Source organism: Oncorhynchus kisutch, linkage group LG15, assembly GCF_002021735.2.
Source record: "Oncorhynchus kisutch isolate 150728-3 linkage group LG15, Okis_V2, whole genome shotgun sequence".
Classification (NCBI taxonomy): domain Eukaryota; kingdom Metazoa; phylum Chordata; class Actinopteri; order Salmoniformes; family Salmonidae; genus Oncorhynchus; species Oncorhynchus kisutch.
The window spans coordinates 62947306-62973612 of record NC_034188.2 but is presented as its reverse complement, the minus strand read 5'-3'; the positions used below and the strand labels follow the sequence as shown (position 1 = coordinate 62973612).

The 26307-nt window shown below is 43.4% G+C and overlaps 1 protein-coding gene across 8 annotated transcripts in view; it reads left to right on the top strand.

Moving 5' to 3' along the window:
• The window catches only part of LOC109905648 (BCAS3 microtubule associated cell migration factor), a 405490-nt gene that overhangs the window by 84196 nt on the left and 294987 nt on the right, over positions 1–26307 (top strand). For 3 of the 8 annotated variants that reach the window (XM_031790752.1, XM_020503152.2, XM_031790751.1), the window contains exon 16: positions 9443–9475. The exons of the other annotated variants lie outside the window; for them this stretch is intronic. In XM_031790752.1, the coding sequence (XP_031646612.1) occupies positions 9443–9475 (33 nt within the window). The remainder of the gene's footprint in view (positions 1–9442; positions 9476–26307) is intronic. 8 annotated transcript variants of the gene reach the window in all.

Sequence of the window (26307 nt, the reverse complement as noted above, 5' to 3'; positions counted from 1 at the left end):
TGTGAAAAGATCTGATGTGATTGGTCAAAAGACCAACTAGTGGAAAAAAGATCAGAATTGGACTACCTGTGTACACACAGCCATAGAGGAGGAAAATTGTGTGTCCAGTATGACATTGTTCAACATGTCTTCTTTCTGTAAATTATTGACAGGTTCCTCACCCTGAGAACGGACTATTCTCTAGGTCAGGGATCATCAACTAGATTCAGCCGCGGGCCAATTCTTTCTTCAGCGGATGGTCAGGGGGCCAGAACATATTTGTTTTATATTCTTTAGACTCCAAATTGACCGCTAGAAGCCTAAACAGATATAATATTTGACTAAAACATAATCATTTCAAATCTTGATTACATTTGGGTACATTGTCTTGTGTAGGGTGCTGTCTTTCGGATGGGACGTTAAAATTCCATGCCTCTTATTGTAAGAGTAGGGGTGTTCACCCCGGTGTCCTGGCTAAATTCCCAACCTGGCCACATTACATCATCCCCCTCATTCCTAATTGGCATATATGACTCCTTACCTCTCCATCTGATAGCTGATGGGTGGTGAGAGTTGTGTCACAGAAAAAGGTTGCCGCGCATCACTGAGATGGGTGCATCTCATTGATAGTGGATGACGTGAATTTCCCCCTACTATGTAAAGAGCTTTGAGTACCCCAGTTGGTAGAAAATTGCTATATAAATCCAATAAATTATTATTCATTATTATTATTTGTATACGATCACATATGTCTCTCTATTATAATTGGGAATACTTCGGAACAGATTTCCAAAATGTAAATCACTTTGAGCTGATTTCCTGGTGTGTTTACAGTCTTTTATGCCCAACAATAACAATTCAACAAGCAAGCAAAATATTGATATATTTTGCTCAGATAACATGGGGGGACATATAAAACCACCCAGGGGCCAAATTCGACCCGCCAGTTGGGGAACTCTACTCTCTGTGTTAATGTAGCCCATGTGGACAGACGCTGGTTTGTGTAACATAAAAACAGCCCCTCCAGCATAACAGTTGTGAATGGCCGTATGGGATGGCTGTTTAACCTTAGTGTGTCTGTCTGTAGTGTAGTAAAGCAGGGTTGAGATGTTCCATCATGTATCCATTGCTACGTTTTGACCTGACCAGACCCGACTCCATGAACAAGTGATGTGCTTTACGACTTCAAATGCTTTTTCTATTGTCTGCATCCATCATTCGTACGGTAGACATTAGAGCAGCCCTTAGTGACTGGTTGATCACGATCGACTAGTGGTACTCCAAGGCATTCCTAGTCGATCACCAAACATTTCTGTAAAAAAAGACAAAGATAAATCCTGGTGTTTCTATTATTTTAATTAGTTCCATACTTCTTCTTCTATGATAAAATGGCGGTCCACAAACAAATGTTTCAGGTGCATGCCGCCACCTACTGTGCTTTAGTGTCTGGTCGATCACGGTTTACATTATTCATTATTCATTCTTTTCATTGATCATCTTTGAGATATTTTTGCAACTTGATTGGAGTCCACCTGTTGTAAATTCAATTGATTGGACATGATTTGGAAAGGCACACACCTGTCTATATAAGGTCCCACAGTTAACAGTCCATGTCAGAGCAAAAACCAAGCCATGAGGTTGAAGGAATTGTCCATAGACCTCAGAGACAGGATTGTGTCTGGGGAAGGGTAACAAAATAATGTCTGCGGCATTGAACGTCCCCAAGAACACGGTGGCCTCCATCATTCTTAAATGGAAGAAGTTTGGAATCACCAAGACTCTTCCGAGAGCTGACCACCCGGCCAAACTGAGCAATCGGGGGAGAAGGGCCTTGGTATGGGAGATCATGCATCATGCTGTTGGTATGTTTTTCGGCGGGCAGGTACTGGGAGACGTGTCAGGATTGATGTAAAGATGAACGTAGTAAAGTACAGTGAGATCCTTGATGAAAACCTGCTCCAGAGTGCTCAGGACCTCAAACTGAGGCAAAGGTTCACCTTCCAACAGGACAACGACCCTAAGTCTCTGAATGTCCTTGTATGAATGTTCCAGCCAGAGCTTGGACATAAACCCAATTAAGCATAGCTGGAGAGACTTGAAAATAGCCGTGTTGCGACGCTCCCCGTCCAACCTGACAGAGCTTGAGAGGATCTGCAGAGAAGAATGGGATGAACTCCCTAAATACAGGTGTGCCAAGCTTGTAGTCATACCCAAATTGACTCAAGGCTGTAATTGCTGCCAAAGGTGTGTTTGTGTGTATGAACACTACCGTTCAAAAGTTTTGGGGTCACATAGAAACGTCCTTGTTTTTGAAAGAAAAGCACATTTTATGTCTATTAAAATAATATAAAGTTGATAAGAAATAGTGTAGACATTTTTAATGTTGTAAGTGACTATTGTAGCTAGAAACGGCTGATTTTGTATGGAATGTCTACATACAGAGGCCCATTATCCGCAACCATCACTCCTGTGTTCCAATGGCACATTGTGTTACCTAATCAAAGTTTATCATTTTAAAAGGCTAATTGATCATTAGAAAACCCTTTTGCAATTATGTTAGCACAGCTGAAAACTGTTGTGTGATTAAAGAAGCAATACAACTGGCCACCTTTTAGACTAGTTGAGTATCTGGAGCATCAGCACTTGTGGGTTCGATTACAGGTTCAAAATGACCAGAAACAAAGAACTGCCGAAACTCGTCAGTCTATTCTTGTTCTGAGAAATGAAGGCTATTCCATGCGAGAAATTGAAGATCTCATAAAACGCTGTTGAACAGCGCAAACCGGCCCTAACCAGAATAGAAAGAGGAGTGGGAGGCCCCGGTGCACAACGGTGCAAGAGGACAAATACATTAGTTTGAGGAAACAGACGCCTCACAAGTCCTCAACTGGCAGCTTCATTAAATAGTATCCGCAAAGCACCAGTCTCAACGTCAACAGTGAGGAGGCGACTCCGGGATTCTTGCCTTCTAGGCAGAGTTGCAAAGAAAAACCCATCTCCGACTGGCCAATAAAAAGAAAAGATTAAGATGGGCAAAAGAACACAAACACTGGAAAGAGGAACTCTGCCTAGAAGGCCAGCATCCCGGAGTCGCCTCTTCACTGTTGAGACTGGTGTTTTGAGGGTACTATTTAATGAAGCTGCCAGTTGAAGACTTGTGAGGTGTCTGTTTCTCAAACTAGACACTCTAATGTACTTGTCCTCTTGCTCAGTTATGCACCGGGGCCTCCCACTCCTCTTGCTATTCTGGTTAGAGACAGTTCTGTTCTGTGAAGGGAGTAGTATACAGTCGTGGCCAAACTTTTTGAGAATGACACAAATATTAATTTTCACAAAGTCTGCAGCCTCAGTTTGTATGATGGCCATTTGCAAATACTCCAGAATGTTATGGAGAGTGATCAGATGCATTACAATTAATTGCAAAGTCTCTCTGTGCCATGCAAATGAATTGAATCCCCAAAATACATTTCCACTGCATTTCAGCCCTGCCACAAAAGGACCAGCTGACATCATGTCAGTGATTCTCTTGTTAACACAGGTGTGAGTGTTGACGAGGACAAGGCTGGAGATCACTCTAACATGCTGATTGAGTTCGAATAACAGACTGGAAGCTTCAAGAGGAGGGTGGTGCATGGAATCATTGTTCTTCCGCTATCAACCATGGTTACCTGCAAGGAAACACTTGCCGTCATCATTGCTTTGCACAAAAAGGGCTTCACAGGCAAGGATATTGCTGCCAGAAAGATTACACCTAAATCAACCATTTATCGGATCATCAAGAACTTCAAGGAGAGCGGTTCAATTGTTGTGAAGAAGGCTTCAGGGCGCCTAAAGTTGATTCAGCTGCGGGATCGGGGCACCACTAGTACAGAGCTTGCTCAGGAATGGCAGCAGGCAGGTGTGAGTGCATCTGCACGCACAGTGAGGCAAAGACTTTTGGAGAATGTCCTGGTGTCAAGAAGGGCAGCAAAGAAGCCACTTCTCTCCAGGAAAACATCAGGGACAGACTGATATTATTCCAAAGGACACAGGGATTGGACTGGGGCAAAGTAATTTTGTCTGATGAATCCCCTTTCCAATTGTTTGGGGCATCCGGAAAAAGCTTGTCCGGAGAAGACAAGGCGAGCGCTACCATCAGTCCTGTGTCATGCCAACAGTAAAGCATCCTGAGTGGGGTTTCTTCTCAGCCAAGGTAGTTGGCTCACTGACAATGTTGCCTAAGAACACAGCCATGAATAAAGAATGGTACCAACACATCCTCCGAGAGCAACTTCTCCCAACCATCCAGGAACAGTTTGGTGACGAACAATGCATTTTCCAGCATGATGGAGCACCTTGCCATTAGGCAAAAGTGATAACTAAGTGGCTCGGGGAACAAAACATCGATATTTTGGGTCCATGGCCAGGAAACTCCCCAGAGCTTAATCCCATTGACAACTTGTGGTCAATCCTCAAGAGGTGGGTGGACAAACAAAATCCCACGAATTCTGACAAACTCCAAGCATTGATTTATGCAAGAATGGGCTGCCATCAGTCAGGATGTGGCCTAGAAGTTAATTGACAGCATGCCAGTGCGGATTGCAGAGGTCTTGAAAAAGAAGGGTCAACACTGCAAATATTGACTCTGAATCAACTTCATGTAATTGTCAATAAAAGCCTTTGACACTTATGAAATGCTTGTAATTATACTTCAGTATTCAGTACATCTGACAAAAAATATCTAAAGACACTGAGGCAGCCAGACTTTGTGAAAATTAATATTTGTGTCATTCTCAAAACTTTTGGCCACGATTGTACAGTGTTGAACAATATCAAAATTTTCTTGGCAATTTCTCGCATGGAATAGCCTTCATTTCTCAGAACAAGAATAGACTGACGAGTTTCAGAAGAATGTTCTTAGTTTCTGGTCATTTTGAGCCTGTAATTGTACCCACAAATGTATTTATTTATTTTTATTTAATTTCACCTTTATTTAACCAGGTAGGCTAGTTGAGAACAAGTTCTCATTTACAACTGCGACCTGGCCAAGATAAAGCATAGCAGTGTGAACAGACAACACAGAGTTACACATGGAGTAAACAATTAACAAGTCAATAACACAGTAGAAAAAATAATAAAAGAGTCTATATACATTGTGTGCAAAAGGCATGAGGAGGTAGGCGAATAATTACAATTTTGCAGATTAACACTGGAGTGATAAATGATCAGATGGTCATGTACAGGTAGAGACATGGTCATGTACAGGTGGTGTGCAAAAGAGCAGAAAAGTAAATAAATATAAACAGTATGGGGAAGAGGTAGGTAAAGTTGGGTGGGCTATTTACCGATAGACTATGTACAGCTGCAGCGATCGGTTAGCTGCTCAGATAGCAGATGTTTGAAGTTGGTGAGGGAGATAAGTCTCCAACTTCAGTGATTTTTGCAATTCGTTCCAGTCACAGGCAGCAGAGAACTGGAACGAAAGGCGGCCAAATGAGGTGTTGGCTTTAGGGATGATCAGTGAGATACACCTGCTGGAGTGCGTGCTACGGGTGGGTGTTGCCATCGTGACCAGTGAACTGAGATAAGGCGGAGCTTTACCTAGCATGGACTTGTAGATGACCTGGAGCCAGTGGGTCTGGCAACGAATATGTAGCGAGGGCCAGCCGACTAGAGCATACAGGTCGCAGTGGTGGGTGGTATAAGGTGATTTAGTAACAAAACGGATGGCACTGTGATAAACTGCATCCAGTTTGCTGAGTAGAGTATTGGTGGCTATTTTGTAGATGACATCGCCGAGGTCGATGTTCGGTAGGATAGTCAGGGGAGCTGTTGGCCGAGGTTGGAGTAGCCAGGAGGAAGGCATGGCCAGCCGTTGAGAAATGCTTGTTGAAGTTTTCGATAATCATGGATTTATCGGTGGTGACCGTGTTACCTAGCCTCAGTGCAGTGGGCAGCTGGGAGGAGGTGCTCTTGTTCTCCATGGACTTTACAGTGTCCCAGAACTTTTTGGAGTTAGAGCTACAGGATGCAAATTTCTGCCTGAAGAAGCTGGCCTTGGCTTTTATGACTGACTGCGTGTATTGGTTCCTGACTTCCCTGAACAGTTGCATATCGCGGGGACTATTCGATGCTATTGCAGTCCGCCACAGGATGTTTTTGTGCTGGTCGAGGGCAGTCAGGTCTGGAGTGAACCAAGGGCTATATCTGTTCTTAGTTCAGCGGAGGTGTATTTGGAGGGCCAGTTGGTCAGAATGACATCTATGAGGGTGCCCTTGTTTATAGATTTAGGGTTGTACCTGGTGGGTTCCTTGATGATTTGTGTGAGATTGAGGGCATCTAGCTTAGATTGTAGGACTGCCAGGGTGTTAAGCATATCCCAGTTTAGGTCACCTAACAGAACAAACTCTGAAGCTAGATGGGGGGCGATCAATTCACAAATGGTGTCCATGGCACAGCTGGGAGCTGAGGGGGGGTCGGTAGCAGGCGGCAACAGTGAGAGACTTATTTCTGGAGAGAGTAATTTTTTTAATTAGTAGTTCGAACTGTTTGGGTATGGACCTGGAAAGTATGACATTACTTTGCAGGCTTCCTCCCCCTTTGGCAGTCCTATCTTGACGGAAAATGTTATAGTTGGGTATGGAAATCTCAGAATTTTTGGTGGCCTTCCTAAGCCAGGATTCAGACACGGCAAGGACATCAGGGTTAGCAGAGTGTGCTAAAGCAGTGAGTAAAACAAACTTAGGGAGGAGGCTTCTGATGTTGACATGCATGAAACCAAGGCTTTTTCGATCACAGAAGTCAACGAATGAGGGTGCCTGGGGACATGCAGGGCCTGGGTTTACCTCCACATCACCCGTGGAACAGAGGAGGAGTAGTATGAGGGTGCGGCTAAAGGCTATCAAAACTGGTCGCCTAGAGCGTTGGGGACAAAGAATAAAAGGAGCAGATTTCTGGGCATGGTAGAATATATTCAGGGCATAATGCTCAGACAGGGGTATGGTGGGGTGCGGGTACAGTGGAGGTAAGCCCAGGCACTGGGTGGTGATAAGAGAGGTTGTATCTCTGGACATGCTGGTTGTAATGGGTGAGGTCACTGCATGTGTGGGAGGTGGGACAAAGGAGGTATCAGAGGTATGAAGAGTGGAACTAGGGGCTCCATTGTAAACTAAAACAATGATAACTAACCTGAACAACAGTATACAAGGCATATTGACATTTGAGAGAGACCTACAGCGAGGCATACAGTAATCGCAGGTGTTGATTGGGAGAGCTAGCTAAAACAGCAGATGAGACAACAACAGCTAATCAGCTAGCACAACAACAGCAGGTAAAATGGCGTTGACTAGGCAGAGAGGGTCGGATTAACTACACGAAGAGCCTGAGTGCGGCTGGGGCCGACAGATAAAAACATAAACAAACAGAATGGAGTACCGTGATTAATGGACAGTCCAGCAGGAATCAGCTATGTAGCCAAGTGATCAGTGTCCAGCAGGCATCAGCTATGTAGCCACAAATGTTGATGCTCCAGATACTCAAGTAGTCTAAAGAATGCCAGTTGTATTGCATTTTTAATCAGGACAACATTTTTCAGCTGTGCTAACATAACTGCAAAAGGGTTTTCTGATGATCAATTAGCCTTTTTAAATGATAAACTTGGATTAGGTAACACAACGTGCCATTGGAACACAGGAGTGAAGGTTGCTGATAAGCTTGCTTTATTAGTAGTGGCATGTCTTTTTAATATTGAGGAATATTTCACTTTCTCCGGTCGGGAGTAACAGCATGGTTTGGTGCATGTGGCAGAAATAATGCAGTGCGAAATGGTTTCACCGTCATCTGGAAGACTGTCCCCTTTACTCAGCAGAGGGAGGGAGAGCAGAGGGACGTTGAATCAGGTGAGAGGCATCCTCACCGCAGCTCCCTCCCTCCCCTCAGACTGACCATCAGATGCAGGCCATCAGTCTAGTAAAAAAGAAAAGCTAATTATTTTTGCTCACTCAGCTGTGTCTCACAAGTAATTCAATCAAGTATCTAATACCAGTGTGATCAGACCTACATTTAAATGGTCTGAGAAGAACAACATTGGCAGGGCAATTCAAGCATAGCCAATATACAGTGATATAATGTATTGGGCTTATAGCCTACTGCACAAACCTTATTGCTACATAACAGATTTGAATTGGTTAATGTTACATAGGCTTACATTTTTTAAGTCATGTTTAAAAAAGAGTGGTAGATCTTGGCTTACATTTTGACTCAAAGTGATCTTAACTGTTTTCACATCAGTCTGAAGTTTGTTGCATGAGTTTCAGAATTAATTGTCAGCATCCTGTTGTGTTGCTTTGAAGTGCTGATCTCGTGTCATTTTAGTCTGTTTCTGAGTGATGAGGCTAGATTTCTCCTGTTTGCACAGCCCTCAAAAAACTCCCCCTAAAAGTCGATCACTTTGCTTTGTTTATCTTCTCTCTGTTTTGTTAACAGGTTGTTTCTCGGGCTTGAATCTGGGCGTCAGAATCGGGGATGATGAATCAGTCAGAAAAGCCACAACAGCTGCCCTCTGATTGTCCCCTCTGACAACACATTGCTTTTGGGGAAGGAACTAAGAAAAGTTCACATCCTTCAGAGCTGCCAGGCTGCTTTAAAAATAGAAATCTACAGTTGGGCTTTTTTTCCCCTCTCTCTGTTTAAATATGGAGTCGTGCTATTTATTCTCCTCAAGTCCTTTTTTAACCCTTGACCTATGATCTTCACCCATGCATCCTCAAAGGAATGGCTAACCTGATGTCTCTAATTATTTTATTTAATTGAGCAAGTGTATTAAATTTAGAGCCCTGCACGGGCATACATTTTAAGCCCGAGCGCTACCCATGCCCACAACGTTCAAGCCCTACCCTACCCAGGCCCGATTCAGAGCACAACAAAAGGCTCAGCTTCAGAATGTTAGTGATCAATTTAATGATACCTGAGCCCTGCTCGTACCCTAGTTATTGATGAAAAAGCAGGCCCTACCCGGGCCCAACACCATGTATCATTTTGACCCAATGTCCCTAATAATGTCCATGTAACAATATGAATGACTATTTGACAATCATTTTAAACTTCTATTCACAAGTCAATCATATAGCTTAGCTTTTGATCTAGTTTCTAAAGTAGATTACACAACCTGAACCTGGAAAAGTGCTCTGTTGGTCAAGTGCTTAGACATCATAGATACTGTACATATTTGATTGTTGATATGGAGTGGATGTTTCATGTACTTTAAACCAATGTTTGTTTTAAACTGTCCTATGTATGGTTTTATCAGTCTTATTGTCTGTGGTAGTTGAGTCTGGCTGATTTGGGGTCAGTGTTTGACTATAGACCAGACTGGTCTGGCTCTGCTGTGCTTCTGTCACTGTCCGACAGAGTTCAGTCCAAACACTCCTGTGATTGAAAGAGAAAAGTTATGCTGTACTGACTGTACTGCTATTCCATTCAACAGGAGCAAAATGCAGAAAGAAAAGAGAAAATAGAGGTCAGTGAAGTCTGGTCCGCCGTGTGTCCACTCGCAACTGTGTGTGTGTATGTGTTTTTTGCATGAGCCCGTATGTGTTTTCAGCTGGGGTCAAACAATGACACATCAACAGATGACTGTTAGTCTGTTAGGGAGGGTGCTGATTTCTCCTTGTGGCCTGAAATAGAATGCTTGGTGGTTCATTGTGGATCCAACAGTCATCCAGCCATCTGGTTTCTGGCCCACGTTCAGAGGCTGCAGCAAAGGGCAAAACAAGGTGCAAAGGGAAGCTGTTAATTCACTGTTGATAAAGGGATACTTCCTCTGTGCCATTACAAGCCAACACAGAACTTGTTTTGGTTTTCAGGGTTCTTTAATCCTTCACACCGCCCTTTTCTGTCCATCATCGTCCTCCGGCCAAAACACAGTCAGCGTGTAACGGACGCCGGTCCGATGATGGCATTTGCTGTATGTCCCAAATGACACCCGTTTCCCTTTATAGTGCACTACTTTTGACCAGAGCTCTATGGGCCCTGGTCAAATGTAGTGCACTATAAAGGAAATATGGTGCTATTTTGGATGCAGGCATTACCTCGGAGTGGTAGATAACTAACTAACGTTAAGCGAGCGAGGCGTGACACGTTTACGACTTGACCCTCTGACCCAGGGCTTGTCTGTGAAGTTCTATAATTAGAGCTTTTTAAACGCTCACTTTGAAGTGCAGGACACACTGATTTTGTCACCCTTCGTTAAACATGAGGTTTGATGTTGTTTGCTTGCTGTGTGCTCCACAGTGGCCTTCTGTATATGACCTCTAACACACACACACACACACACACACACACACTGGAAATGAATATCAATCACCTCAGCATAGTAACATTTTAAACGTTGTATAGTGAAAGATGAAGGAAGATGTAGTTTACAGCGTATGTGATGGTCATACAGTTGCTTCTACACATTTCTATTTTTCTCTTGTTCCTAATGACAGATTAATCTGTCCCTTACTGAAAAGCAAAGGCAGTGTAGTTAGTCTTCACCTATATTTTAAATCTCTCCCTGACCATCTATAATACTTACATGTTTCAAGCAGACCACCGTAGTCCCTGTGCCCATGAACACCAAATCAACCTGTCGAAATGGCTATCGCTCTGTACCGCTCACATCTATAGCCATGAAATGCATTGAAGGCTGGTCATGCCTCACTTCACCATCATCCCAGACACCCTTTACCCACTCTATTCTCACCTATGTGAGAATGCTGTTCATTGACTACAACTCAGCGGTCAACACCATAGTGCCCTCGAAGCTCATCACTAAGCTAAGTTCCCTGGGACTGAACACCTCCCTCTGCACCTGGATCCTGGACTTCCTGACGGGCCGCCCCACATTACTAATGATCTATCATGGTCCAAACACATCAACACAGTCGTTAAGAGGGCACAACAACGCCTCTTCCTCCTCAGGAGGCTAAAAAAGATCCTCAAAGTTCTACAGTTGCACCATTGAGAGCGTCTTAACTGGCTGCATCACCGCTTGGTACTGCAACTGCTTGGCATTGGACCACAAGGTGCTACAGAGGGTAATGTGTACAGCCCAGTACATCACTGGGTCCGAGCTTTCTTCCATCTAGGACCTCTATACCAGGTGGTGTCAGGAAGGCCTTAAAAATGTTCAGACTCCAGCCACCCAATCTCTGCTACCGCACGGTAAGTGGTAGCAATGCACCAAGTCTGGAACCAATAAGACCTTGAACTGCTTTTACCCACAAGCCATAATATTTCTAAACAATAGCTAATGAAATGGCTATCCGGACAACCTGTGTTGACAATTTTTTGCACTAACTCTCTTGCACTGACTCTATGCGCACACACAGGACTCTACCCACACAGTCACATATACTTACACACACACACCCAACATACCCACACATAACATGCACATACGTGCAAACTGACTACACACACAAACACTTTTACACTCATCAAATACACTGCTGCTACGGTCTTATCTATCCTGTTGCTTAGTCACTACCCCTACCGAAAGTGCCTTGAACGTATTCAGACCCCTTGACTTTTTCCACGTTTTGTTACTTTACAGCCTTATTCTAAAATGGATTAAAGCAATCTACACACAATACCCCATAATGACGAGATGAAAACAGGTTTTTATTTTATTTTTGCTAATGTATATATCTTAAAAAACGACACCTTATTTACATAAATATTCAGACCCTTTGCTATGCGTCTCGAAATTGAGCTCAGGTGCATCCTGTTTCCATTGATCATCCTTGAGATGTTTCTACAACTTGATTTTAGTCCACCTGTGGTAAATTCAATTGATGGGCAATGATTTGGAAAGTCACACACCTGTCTATATAAGGTCCCACCGTTGACAGTCCATGTCAGAGCAAAAACCAAGCAATGAGGTCAAAGGAATTGTCCTTAGAGCTCCAAGACAGGATTGTGTCGAGGCACAGATCTGGGGAAGTGTACCAAAAAACATCTGCAGCATTGAAGGTCCCCAAGAACACAGTGGCCTCCATCATTCTTAAATTAAAGAAGTTTGGAACCACCAAGACTCTCCCTAGAGCTGGCCACCCGGCTAAACTGAGCAATCAGGGGGGAAGGGCCTTGATCAGGGAGGTGACCAATAACCTGATGGTCACTCTGACAGAGCTCCAGAGTTCCTCTGTGGAGATGGTTGCCCTTCTAGAAGGTTCTCCCATCTCTGCAGCACTCCACCAGTCAGGCCTATATGGTAGAGTGGCCAGACGGAAGCCACTCCTCAGTAAAAGGCTCATGATAGCACGCTTGGTGTTTGCCAAAAGAAAGACTCTCAGACCACGAAAAGCAAGATTCTCTGGTCTGATGAAACCAAGAAAGAACTCTTTGGCCAACCGTCACGTCTGAAGGAAACCTGGCACCATCCCTACGATGAAGAATGATGGTGGCAGCATCATGCAGTGGGGATGTTTTTTAGCGTCAGGGACTGGGAGACTATTCAGGATCAAGGCAAAGATGAAAGGAGCAGTGTACAGAGATCCTTGATGACAACCTGCTCCAAAGTGCTCAGACTGGCGATGGTTCTCCTTCCAACAGGACAACTGCCCTAAGCACACAGCCAAGACAACTAAGGAGTGGCTTCGGGACAAGTCTCTGAATGTCCTTGAGTGGCCCAGAGCCTGGACTTGAACTTGATCGAACATCTCTGAAGAGACCTGAAAATAGCTGTGCAGCAACACTCCCCATGCAACCTGAAAGAGCTTGAGAGGATCTGCAGAGACGAATGGGAGAAACTCCCCAAATAAAGGTGTGCCAAGCTTGTAGTGTCATACCCAAGAAGAGTCAAGACTGTAATCGCTGCCAAAAGTGCTTCAACAAAGTCCTGAGTAAAGGGTGTGAATACTTATGTAAAATGTTATTTCAGATTTTTTTATTTAATAAATTTGCAAAAATGTTTAAAAACCTATTTTTACTTGGTCATGACACCAAAGGAGATGCCTGCCGTTTTACGATCCGTAACCAATTGTGCTATTGTGTATGTTTTTTTGCGTTATTTCTAACTTATTTTGTACATAATGTTTCTGCCACTGTGTGTTATGACCGAAAAGAGCTTCTAGATATCAGGACGGTGATTACTCACCCCGTACTGGAGGAATACGTTTTCTTCAACGAGTCAGAGGGGAAGGATTTACTTCAGACACCCAACAAGGCCCTCATCCCCGTCGCGCGCAGAAAGAGACAAATGTATCGTGCCTTGTAAGGATCCGTTGCAGAGAGGGTAATCTACCTTTAGCATCGGTTCTATTAGCCAACATACAATCAATAACATACAGCTGGAGGGTTTGAAGCTTTTTCTGCAGGATAGAACAGCGGCCTCTGGTAAGACAAGGGGTGGCGGTCTATGTATATTTGTAAACTCAAGGGTTTTGCTCACCTGATGTAGAGTATCATCATGATAGTAGACCACACTTTTTACCAAGAGTTTTCATCTGTATTTTTGTAGCTGTCTATATACCACCATAAACCGATGCTGGCACTAAGACCGCACTCAATGAGCTGTATACGGCCATAAGCAAACAGGAAAACACTCATTCAGAGGTGGCACTCCTAGTGGCCGGGGACTTTAATGCAGGGGAACTCAAATCCGTTTTACCTCCTTTTCAACCAGCATGTTCAATGTGCAACCAGAGGGGAAGAAACTCTAGACCACCTTTACTTCACACACAGACGTGTACAAAGCTGTCCCTTGCCCTCCATTTGGCAAATCTGATCATAATTCTATCCTCCTGATTCCTGCATACAAGCATAAACTAAAGCAGGAAGTACCAGTGACTCTGTCAATAAGAAAGTGGTCAGATGAAGCAGATGCTAAGCTACAGGACTGTTTTGCTAGCACAGACTGGAATATATTCCGGGATTCTTCCTATGGCATTGAGTGGTACACAGTCACTGGCTTCATCAATAAGTGCATCAATGACATTGTCCCCACAGTGACCGTAGGTACATACTCCAACTAGAAGCCATGGATTACAGGCAACATCCGCACTGAGCAAAAGGGTAGAGCTGCCGCTTTCAAGGAGCGGGACTCTAACCCAGAAGCTTATAAGAAATCCCGCTATGCCCTCCGACTAACCATCAAACAGGCAAAGCGTCAATACAGGACTAAGATTGAATCGTACTACACCGGCTCCAACGCTCGTGGGATGTGGCAGTGCTTGCAAACTATTTCAGACTACAAAGGGAAGCACAGCCGCGAGCTGCCCAGTGACACGAGCCTACCAGACGAGCTAAATTACTTCTACGCTCGCTTCGAGGCAAGTAACATTGAAGCATGCATGAGAGCATCAGCTGTTCCGGATGACTGTGTGATCACGCTCTCCGTGGCCGATGTGAGTAAAACTTTTGAAACCGGTCAACATTCACAAGGCCGCAGGGCCAGACGGATTACCAGGACGTGTACTCTGAGCATGCTCTGACCAACTGGCAAGTGTCTTCACTGACATTTTCAACCTGTCCCTGATTTGAGTCTGTAATACCAACATGTTTCAAGCGGACCACCATAGTCCCTGTGCCCAAGAACACTCAGGTAACCTACCTAAATGACTACTGACCCGTAGCACTCACGTCTGTAGCCATGAAGTGCTTTGAAAGGCTGGTCATGGCTCACATCATCACCATTATCCCAGAAACCCAAGACCCAACAGATCACAGATGATGCAATCTCTATTGCACTCCACACTGCCCTATCCCATCTGGACAAAAGGGACACCTATGCGAGAATGCTATTCACTGACTATAGCTCCGCGTTCAACACCATAGTGTCCTCAAAGCTCATCCCTAAGCTAAGGACCCTGGAACTAAGCACCTCGCCCTGCAACTGGTTCCTGGACTTCCTGATGGGCAGCTCCCAGGTGGTAAGGGTAGGTAACAACACATCTGCCACGCTGATTCTTAACATGCTGATTCTTATCATTGAGGCCCCTCAGGGGTGCGTGCTCAGTCCCCTCCTGTTGTCCCTGTTCACTCATGACTGCGTGGCCAGGCACGACTCCAACACCGTCATCAAGTTTGCCAATGACAAAACAGTGGTAGGCCTGATCACCGACAACAAGGAAACAGCCTATAGGGAGGAGGTCAGTGACCTGGCCGTGTGGTGCCAGGACAACATCTGCTCCCTCAGCGTGATCAAGACAAAGGAGATGATTGTGGACTACAGGAAAAGGAGGACCGAGTACGCCCCCATTCTCATCGATGGGGCTGCAGTGGAGCAGGTTAAGAGCTTCATGTTCCTTGGTGTCCACATCACCAACAAACTATAATGGTCTAAACACACTAAGGCAGCCATGAATAGGGCACGAGAAAGCCTATTTCCCCCTCTGCTATCGGCACGGCAAACGGTACCGGAGCTCCACGTCGAGGTCCAAAATGCTTCTTAACAGCTTCTACCCCCAAGCCATAAGACTCTTGAACAGCTAATGAAAGGGCTCCCCAGACCCCTCTTTTATGCTGCTGCTACTCTGTTTATTATCTATGCATAGATAAGCATCGACTCTATCAATGTTATTTTCTACTCCTTATATACAGACAGTGTAGCCATTTTATTTTGACTCGTTATTTTAATTTGTTATTCACTGTGTTCCTTGTGTTACAATTTATATATTTTTTAAATGTATCTTATATTTGACTCTGCATTGTTGGAAATGGACCCGTAAGTAGGCATTTCACTGTTAGTCTACAATTGTTGTCTCCAAAGCATGTTACAAATAAAATTTGATTTGATATCTTACCGGTTTGTAATCAAGACTGAAAAGGCTTCCTTTTTAAGTTATTGTATCATGTAATGTTCCTCCTATATATGTATTTGATATTGAATGGAAAAACAATACATTTTCCAAAGAAACTACTGACTTCCAGGCTGCATCACATCTGGCCGTGATTGGAGTCCCATAGGGTGGTGCACAATTGGCTCAACGTTGTCCGGTTTTGGCTGGGGTAGGCCATCATTGTAAATAAGAATTTGTTCTTAACTGACTTGCCTAGTTTAATAAATAATGGTTAAATTTAAAAAAGTTGCAGTACATAATCCATGGACTCTCTCAGCGTGTAGTACCAGTGTCATCCTCTGTATGGCACTGTGTTCTCAGAGTTACTCTTGGCAGAAAGCTGGCCTGGCTCTGTAGTGCCAGTCAGTCCCTATTCCACTCCACTGAGAGAGTGAGAAGGCGTGTAAAGCTTGACTGGCGCAGCATAGTTTTGCCTTGATAGGAATCTAGCCCAACAGAAACAGAAAGGGCTGGGACAGCTCTGTAATTCCTCCTGCCTTCCTTTTTATGAATGGTCACTTCCTTTCCACTGAAAAACATTCCCCTCATGAGTTCCACTTTAAATTCACAGTATGTAGGGTAGTTTGGTAATTGTATTTTGGGTTTAACACAAACTGAATGTTTTGTAACACTAGCCTAGCACAAATGTATTTTTTCTCACATTTTTCCCTGTGTAAATATTTGATTTATTGTAGTATTGTTAAAAGAGAAGAAATCCATAATGAATGCATTATTTTGTTTTAATCCAATTTAGCCTCAGATGTAATACACTGGGTGAAACTGAAGAGGCCCTAAAAGAAGATTTCTATTTTGTTGCCATAAATGTACATATTTCCCCTAGACCCCTAGGTTGTCTGAATATGTTTACAGTAGGTGTTCTTTTATGATTCTGGTGTATCACTGGGACCAAAATGTATGTTCCTGAAATTAAAACGGGGAGCTTTGAAAATATGAGAAATTTTTGTTTCTCAAATTATCACACTTATTATCACACTGGGTTAAGAAATATCACAGTTGGAGAGAAACCATTTTCTCTGAAAATTACAAATCCCAAAATACTCATGAAACAATTAACCACAATTTACAATCTACAATTTAGGATGTGCAAGTGGAAATTCTGAAAATAAATAAAATTGAAAATAAAAGTGTGAAGTACGGTATAAGCTTGTACATATAGTTTTAGTATTATTTTGAATGTGTGTCTGGGTTGTGTTTGGGGCAGCCAGGCCAGGCCAGGACTGTACTGTAGTTATGTGTTTTTCCTCATCGCGGTTCGAGGCCCAGTCGGCTGCTGACCTCTGCTTGAGTCAATAACGGTGATCTCAGAGTAAAACCACGCAGCAATCGAACAAGACATTTACTGAAATTTGTGCTCTCTGTATTTTCTGGAACCAAAAATAAGTAAGTTGAAGGAATATGTATCTTTGTCAGTGGTTGATTGACTCCACTGTGGGACTCATTTTTATGTAACTCCTAATAGCTTAGTCTCTGACCACTAAACCCCTTATCATTGGGATTTCACTGCCACTCATAGTAATTGGATTTTCTAAATGATAATGTTAAAATAAAGGAACTCGGTTTCACTGTTCTACATGGGTTGAGAGAATTCTTGTCACTTCAACCGGTGGTGCTCCACATAGGCCACTCTGTGTTTCTCAATAGAACAGCTTTTACTTGTTACCTTGTCTCGTTACACTGGGTTACTTCACAGAAAGACCTCCATTATAGTTACCAAGCCCCCAGTGTTTCTCACTCCCTCTATTGTAGCCTGAGTGTGAGTTGCTCTAGCTAACTGTTGGTTGAACCTCTGTTGTGATGATGTGGAACTGTAGCCAACTGTCTTTAACTCTATCTGACTAGCTTCGGTGTGGCTTATTGTTGGGGAGCCCCTGTATTCTGCTGTGTGTTGTCCTCCTCTGGTAAACACGTCTGATGTCTCTGTATAGGGCAGCGAAGGCTCAGGGCTTGGCTGAGCCGCGTAGCCCTCCATAGTTTTACCATGGTGAGGAAATTAATTAGTGACTCTTCTCACGACCTGAGTCAGAGAGCCGTCAGAGAGCCAAGCAGCCTTGCTACTGTACCGCCAGTTACATTGGAACACAGGACACTCAGGCAACAATAATATATCACCCTTATACACTGCTCAAAAAAATAAAGGGAACACTTAAACAACACAATGTAACTCCAAGTCAATCACACTTCTGTGAAATCAAACTGTCCACTTAGGAAGCAACACTGATTGACAATAAATGTCACATGCTGTTGTGCAAATGGAATAGACAACAGGTGGAAATTATAGGCAATTAGCAAGACACCCCCAATAAAGGAGTGGTTCTGCAGGTGGTGACCGCAGACCACTTCTCAGTTCCTATGCTTCCTGGCTGATGTTTTGGTCACTTTTGAATGCTGGCGGTGCTTTCACTCTAGTGGTAGCATGAGACGGAGTCTACAACCCACACAAGTGGCTCAGGTAGTGCAGCTCATCCAGGATGGCACATCAATGCGAGCTGTGGCAAGAAGGTTTGCTGTGTCTGTCAGCGTAGTGTCCAGAGCATGGAGGCGCTACCAGGAGACAGGCCAGTACATCAGGAGACGTGGAGGAGGCCGTAGGAGGGCAACAACCCAGCAGCAGGACCGCTACCTCCGCCTTTGTGCAAGGAGGAGCAGGAGGAGCACTGCCAGAGCCCTGCAAAATGACCTCCAGCAGGCCACAAATGTGCATGTGTCTGCTGAAACGGTCAGAAACAGACTCCATGAGGGTGGTATGAGGGCCCGACATCCACAGTTGGGGGTTGTGCTTACAGCCCAACACCGTGCAGGACGGTTGGCATTTGCCAGAGAACACCAAGATTGGCAAATTCGCCACTGGCGCCCTGTGCTCTTCACAGATGAAAGCAGGTTCACACTGAGCACATGTGACAGTCTGGAGACGCCGTGGAGAACGTTCTGCTGCCTGCAACATCCTCCAGCATGACCGGTTTGGCGGTGGGTCAGTCATGGTGTGGGGTGGTATTTCTTTGGGGGGCCGCACAGCCCTCCATGTGCTCGCCAGAGGTAGCCTTGACTGCCATTAGGTACCGAGATGAGATCCTCAGACCCCTTGTGAGACCATATGCTGGTGCGGTTGGCCCTGGCTTCCTCCTAATGCTAGACAATGCTAGACCTCATGTGGCTGAAGTGTGTTAGCAGTTCCTGCAAGAGGAAGGCATTGATGCTATGGACTGGCCCGCCCGTTCCCCAGACCTCTGGGACATCATGTCTCGCTCCATCCACCAACGCCACGTTGCACCACAGACTGTCCAGGAGTTGGCGGATGCTTTTGTCCAGGTCTGGGAGGAGATCCCTCAGATCCCACCTCATCAGGAGCATGCCCAGGCATTGTAAGGAGCCTCATTTTGACTTGTTTTAAGGACATTACATCAACGTTGGATCAGCCTGTAGTGTGGTTTTCCACTTTAATTTTGAGTGTGACTCCGAATCCAGACCTCCATGGGTTGATCAATTTGATTTCCATTGATCATTTTTGTGTGATTTTGTTGTCAGCACATTCAACTATGTAAAGAAAAAGGTATTTAATAAAAATATTTCATTCATTCAGATCTAGGATGTGTTATTTTAGTGTTCCCTTTATTTTTTTGAGCAGTGTATATTTAGAGATTGAATGAAAAGCGAACAAATTCAGTTGTGTCATCATATGGTATGTATTTCTATTATGAGAAGGATATAGATGGTTGTGTTTCTGTAGCCTATTGTCATAAATAAAGATGCAGTATTTGTTTAAAATTGCTGTCTTTTTTTATTGTGCATATGCAATTATATTGTAATAAAATAAGTTATTTGTCTTGTGTGTTTTGGAAAAGTGTAAATTGTTAATATTTTAATGTGTTTAACTGCATTGTCTGTTTGGGATTTTTTAAATGGGATTTTTTAAATGTCATTCTCTTGATATAGAGACTGCTGAATTGTGCCAGTTAAATCTAGATGAAAGTGCTCTTGAGGTTGCTACCAGTTATTTAAATGTAACCACCATTGTTATTGGACGATAATCATAAAGTTACTATGCTCCATTTCGATCGAGGATATTTTTAAGACTGGAATGAGTTACCAAATACATTTGTAAATAGTTACAAAAATACCAGTCTTTACTTTGGACTGTGTTTGGAAGCTGAACAGAGAACTGTGGGCCTCTAAAGATGTTGATTAATTAGCTAGCTGTTGAACATGTGGTTGAACAGTGGTAACTTTGATTAAAGGAAGTATGGTCTTGCCAGTCGTGTGTAAGAAATTGTGGCCGACTAGGAAGGGAATAGTTAGGTTTTTTTATATTAGAAACTTAGTTATCTGAACAACCAGTACATTTGCACTTACATCAAAATATCACCATATAAAGATTGTTGATGGTACATACTGCTTATTGAGGCACTCATGCCCCCTTCCTCATCCCTCTCTCTCTGTCTCTCTGTCTCTGGTCTTGACTGTGGCCTCTCCTGCTGGCTGGGGGGGTCATGTGGGAGCATCTGCCAGGCCAACCGGTCCTGTTTCGTTGCTCTCCTCTCCATCTGGGGGGGGGGGGTGTTAGCAGTGCTGCAGGATGCCGTTTGGTAGTTAAGTGACGTCTGAGCTGTACGTATGTTTGAGAGGTTCCTGCTGATGCTGAGCTGTGTGGACCTGGCTGCTTACCTCTGAACTACATGGACATGATCACATTACTGCCTGCCTGGTCCTGCCGATCAGCCTTGTAGATTGGCATTCACATCCAGACCCTCTACCATGGCTCTATTGATCTCTCCTTCCATCACTCTCTCGTATAGCTTTCTCTCTTGCGTTATCTCTAACTCTAAAAAATAGCCCTCTTCTCTGTAACCATATCAACCATCTGAGGCATTGTAAATACTGATGTGCTGACATGTACTGCTGTAAACTAATATATCTGATTGCGGTGTGTGTGTTTGGTTGTTGTGAACTAGGTTGTCCGTTTGTATGCTCTTTGACACATCAATAAAGTGGGCCTACATGTTGGAAATATCTCTTAAGGTTTGCACACGAGAAATTTCAGTAAAGTTAGCTACCAACTATATTTTTATAAACGGTCCCCTGAGTGTCCCAAATGACGTCTCCTAAAACAAACCCCCCCTCACGGGTGGTTTGGGGAAAAGCCATTTTCACACAGGTTGGCTTGACCTCCCCTCAGCTATACAGCAGCCTTAATATAGCAGGCAGGCGGGGAAACTGAGGAGAAGAGAGTGGTGATGGGAGATGCCTTGCCCTGCTCCGGCGCGCCATCTTTACCTGCGACTCAGTCTGATGGCTTTTCCACAAATGTCTTGTGATACCTTGGGAAAACAGTACATCTTGTGATACCTTGGGAAAACAGTACATCTTGTGATACTATGGGAAAACAGTACATCTTGGGAATACAGTCAATCTTGTGATGTTTTTTTCTTTGCAGTGTATAATAAGGGTTCTTTTAATTTGTTTTAATTTTGTCCACTGGGATCCCCTTTTTGTCTGGCACTTTCTAGCTCTCTCACTCTCTCTCTCAAAAAAATATATATATTTAAGGACTTTAATGGCATTGGAAACATATGTTAACATTGCCAAAGCAAGTGAAGTTTCAAATGTCATATGTGTAAATAGTTAAAGTACAAAAATACACATTGGTTGTATTTACAATGGTGTTTGTTCTTCACTGGTTGCCTGTCACAACTATTGGTGCTGTGATGGCACACTGTGGTATTTCACCCAATAGAAATGGGATTTTATCCAAATTGGGTTGTTTTCGAATTCTTTGTGGATCTGTGTAATCTGAGGGAAATATGTGTCTCTAATGTGATTATACATTTTGCAGGAGGTTAGGAAGTGCAGCTCAGTTTCCCCCTCATTTTGTGGGCAGTGTGCACAAAGCCTATGGCAGCCTGTCTCAATAGCAAGGCTAGGCTCACTGAGACTACATAGGCAAAGGTTTCCTTAAGTTTGGATCAGTCACAGTGGTCATGTATTCTGCCACTGGGTACTCTGTTTAGGGCCAAATAATGTAGCATTCTAGTTTGCGCAGTTTTTTTCTAAATTCTTTCCAATTTGTCAAGTAATTATATTTTTGTTTTCTCATGATTTGTTTGGGAATAATTGTGTTGCTGTCCTGGGACTGTGGGGTCTGTTTGGGTTTGTGAACAGAGCCCCAGGACCATCTTGCTTAGGGGACTCTCCAGGTTCATCTCTGTAGGTGATGGCTTTGTTATGGAAGGTTTGGGAATCGCTTCCTTGTAGGCAGTTGTAGAGTCTAACAGCTCTTTTCTGGATTTTGATCATTAGCTGGTGTCGGCCTAATTCTGCTGTGCATGCATTATTTGATGTTTTACGTCGTACACTGAGGATATTTTTGCAGAATTCTGCATGCAGAGTCTCCATTTTGTGTTTGTCCCATTTTTGGTGAATTCCTGGTTGGTGAGCGGACCCCAGACCTCACAACCATAAAGGGCAATGGGTTCAGTAACTGATGCAAGTATCTTTAGCCTGATCCTAATTGGTATGTCGAATTTAATGTTCCTTTTGATGGCATAGAAGGCCCTTCATGCCTTGTCTCAGATCGTTCACGGCTTTGTGGAAGTTACCTGTGGCGCTGATGTCGTGTCTTTGGCTATGCCGGATTAAGTGATATGACGTGCTGTTCTATAAAATATTTTCTCCGTAATTAATATTACCTGATTGAGCTAATCATGTAAATGATATTAACTAGAGAGTCGGGCACCACGAAATAATATTTATAGAGCTGTTATCTTCCGAATAAACTCTTAAAGGCCTAGTAATATTTTACATCAATAGCAGTCAATATTAATCGTCATCTTAATTCAGTCTCATCTGAAAGTTGTAAATTCTTAGTTATCTGCACGAACCCTGGCTAACAAGTTGAATCAGCAATACAAAATTGGGTTTAATAATTTATTTACTAAATACCTAACTAATCACACAGAATTACACATACACATAATTGATTACAAATTACGTCATAATGGAAAACATCCCTAGTGGGCGGAACAGATATGACAGGTTGTTACACAAAAGAAAAGGGGCTGGGTTTGAGTGAAGGAGCGGGAAGACCGAGGAACAAAGGCCGAAGCTGTGCTATCGTAAATACAGTATCTTATACATTCTAAATTACCGCCCATTTGGAAAAGGAAAATGCAATAAATATTTACTCTGGGCTGCGCTTCGGTAGGTTGGTGGTAGATGGAAGGCCGTGTTGCCCAACCGAGTCCTTTGAAGAATGTCTCTGGTTGTCAATTGGATACGTTGTAGTAACGTCGTTGTGTGGTTGACGGGAAACTCTGTCTGTTCCTTCCTAACCTGCTTTTGCAGCTGCTGTTGCTATCTCAACGGCTAGGAGGTATCACTTCTGTAGTGAATAAGAGTTCAATGTTCATACCATTCGCAACCAAAGCTCACGCTGATGTTGGCTTCATTCTGTAGTTATTATCTGAACCATTCTGACATCGTACCGTCGTCCTACATCCTCGGAACAGGAAGCTATATTGTCGTTAAGGGCTTATATAGGAAGGGAGAGGAAGGCGTGTTAGAAAGGTTTTATAGCCCATGTCCCTTCACAGGGGAAGGCCACTGATTGAGCAGCCCTATCTTATGAAAACCCAAATCTCACATTTTAGAAGCTTAAATCACATTTCAATCCATCACGAATAATTTCATATTCAAACATTTAAATTGAACAACAATTCCATGTGAATCCGATAACTCTGATGTGTAGACTTTCCACTGTAGAGTTTGTCATCTTATCATTGATGAGAATGTCTCAGATGACAACCGAACTGACATCATATTCATTAAGTACCACCGCATATGTTCAATTGTTCGGATTACCAGAATATAGTTCATTTCTCCCCCACCTTCTGATGTTCTCAGAATCTCTATGTTAACCAAGGATTTTGCAAATGTAACCTCAGTAGGGTAGAGAGAGGAAAAAGGGGGAAGAGGTATTTATGACTGTCATAAACCTACCCCCCAGGCCAACGTCATGACACTGATGTTTAGGCTGAAGTATTTATATTTTTTTGTGTGCTCTAGGGCAGCGGTTTGTAGGTGGAATTTGTATTTGTGGTCCTTGCAACTGGAACTTTTTTGGAACACTATTATTTTTGTCTTACTGAGATTTACTGTCAGGCCCCAGGTCTGACATAATCTGTGCAGAAGAAATAGGTCCCGCTGTAGGCCCTCCTTGGTTGGGGACCGAAGCACCAGATAATCAGCAAACAGTAGACATTTGATTTCAGATTCTAGTAGGGTGAGGCCAGGTGCTGCAGACTGTTCTAGTGCCCTCGCCAATTTGTTGATATATGTGTTGAAGAGGGTGGGGCTTAAACTGCATCCCTATCTCAGCCCACAACCCTGTGAAAAGAATTGTGTTTTTTGCCAATTTTAACCGCACACTTGTTGATTTTATAATGTTGAATGTTTTTCCCCCAACACCACTTTCCAGCAATTTGTGTAGCCGACCCTCATGTCAAATTGAGTCAAAAACTTTTTGGAAATCAACAAAGCAGATTTGAGAGAAGACTTTGCCTTTATTTGTTTTGTTTTGTTTGTTGGCCAATTAGGGTGTGCAGGGTGAATGCGTGGTCTGTCGTACGGTAATTTGGTAAAAACCCAATTTGACATTTGCTCACTACATTGTTTTCACTGAGGAAATGTACGAGTCTGCTGTTAATGATAGTTCAGAGGATTTTCCCAAGGTTGCTGTTGACGCCTATCCCACAGCAGTTATTGAGGTCAAATTTGTCTCCACTTATGTGGATTGGGGTGACCGTTCCTCCAAATATTGGTGAGGATGAGGTTAAAGAGTTTTAGTATAGCCAATTGGAATTTGTGGTCTGTATATTTTATCATTTCATTGAGGATACCATTAACACCACAAGTCTTTTTTGGTTGGAGGGTTTTGTATTTTGTCCTGTAGTTCATTCAATGTAATTGGAGAATCCAAGTGGGTTCTGGTAGTCTGTAATAGTTTATTCTAAGATTTGTATTTGATCATGTATATGTTTTTGCTGTTTGTTCTTTTTTTATAGGTCCAAAAATATTACAGAAGTGGTTTACCCATACATCTCCATTTTGGATAGATAACTCTTTGTGTTGTTGTTTGTTTAGAGTTTTCCAATATTCCCAGAAGAGGTTAGATTCTATGGATTCTTCAATTACATTGAATGGATTTCTGACGTGCTATTCCTTATTTTTTCTAGTGTATTTCTGTATTGTTTTTGTGATTCACCATAGTGAAGACGTAGGCTCAGGTTTTCTGGGTCTCAGTTTTTGGTTGGAAAGTTTTCTCAATTTCTTTCTTTTTGCATTCTTCTTCAAACCATTTGTCGTTGTTGTTAATTTTTTTCGGTTTTCTGTTTGAAATGTTTTGATTTGATAGGGAAGCTGAGAGGTCAAATATACTGTTTAGGTTTTCTACCGTGACGTTTACACCTTCATTATTACAGTGAAACATTTCGTCTAGGAAGTTGTCTAAAAGGGTTTGAATTTCTTGTAGCCTAATTGTTTTTTGGTAGATTTCCACACTACTTTCCTTCCATCTATAGCTTTTCTTAATATTATTCAGTTCCTTTGGCTTTGATGCCTCATGATTGAGTATTGCTCTGTTCAAGTAGACTGTGATTTTGCTGTGATCTGATAGGGGTGTCAGTGGGCTGACTGTAAACGCTCTGAGAGACTCTGGGTTGAGGTCAGTGATAAAGTAGTCTACAGTACTACTGCCAAGAGATGAGCTATGTGTGTACCATAGGAGTCCCCTCAAAGCCTACCATTGACTATGTACATACCCAGCATTTGACAGAGCTGCAGGAGTTGTGTCTAGGGGGGCATATGGGGGAGGGAATGCTTTCACCTCCAGGTAGTTGTTTGTCCCCCTGTGTCCTGAAGGTGTCAGGTTCTTGTCCAGTTCTCGCATTTAGGTCGCCACAGACTAGTAGATGTCCCTGGGCCTGGAAATGATTGATTTCCTCCTCCAGGATGGAGAAGCTGTCTTCATTAAAGTATGGGGATACTAGTGGGGGGAATAGTTAGCACACAGGAGGAATTTTTTCTCTGTTGAGAATTTCCTTTTGAATTTCCAGCCGAAAGTAAAATGTTCCTGTTTCGATTCATTTAATAGAGTGAGTTAGGTCTGCTCTATAACAAATGAGCATACCCCCCGAGTCCCTTTCCTGTTTCACACCTCGTAGTTTTGTGGATGGGACTACCAGCTCTCTTTAACATAGAGGGCAACCAGTGGGTCCATCTCCATAGGTCTGGTCTGAGGGGGCCTAAATGGGGTGTGGGCATGGTTGACTTGGAGGGGTGTAGATTGGTTGGATTGTGGATGTGTGTGGTGGTGATGTGGTCTGGATGTAGGTCCTTTTGGCGTGGTCCTCCATGTGTAGGTCCGGGCGGGGGGGGGGGGGGGGGGGCACGCAGGTCTGGGCGGGGTGTCTATTGATCTGTAGCTCCTGTGTCAGGGGCTGGGGTTGAGGATGAG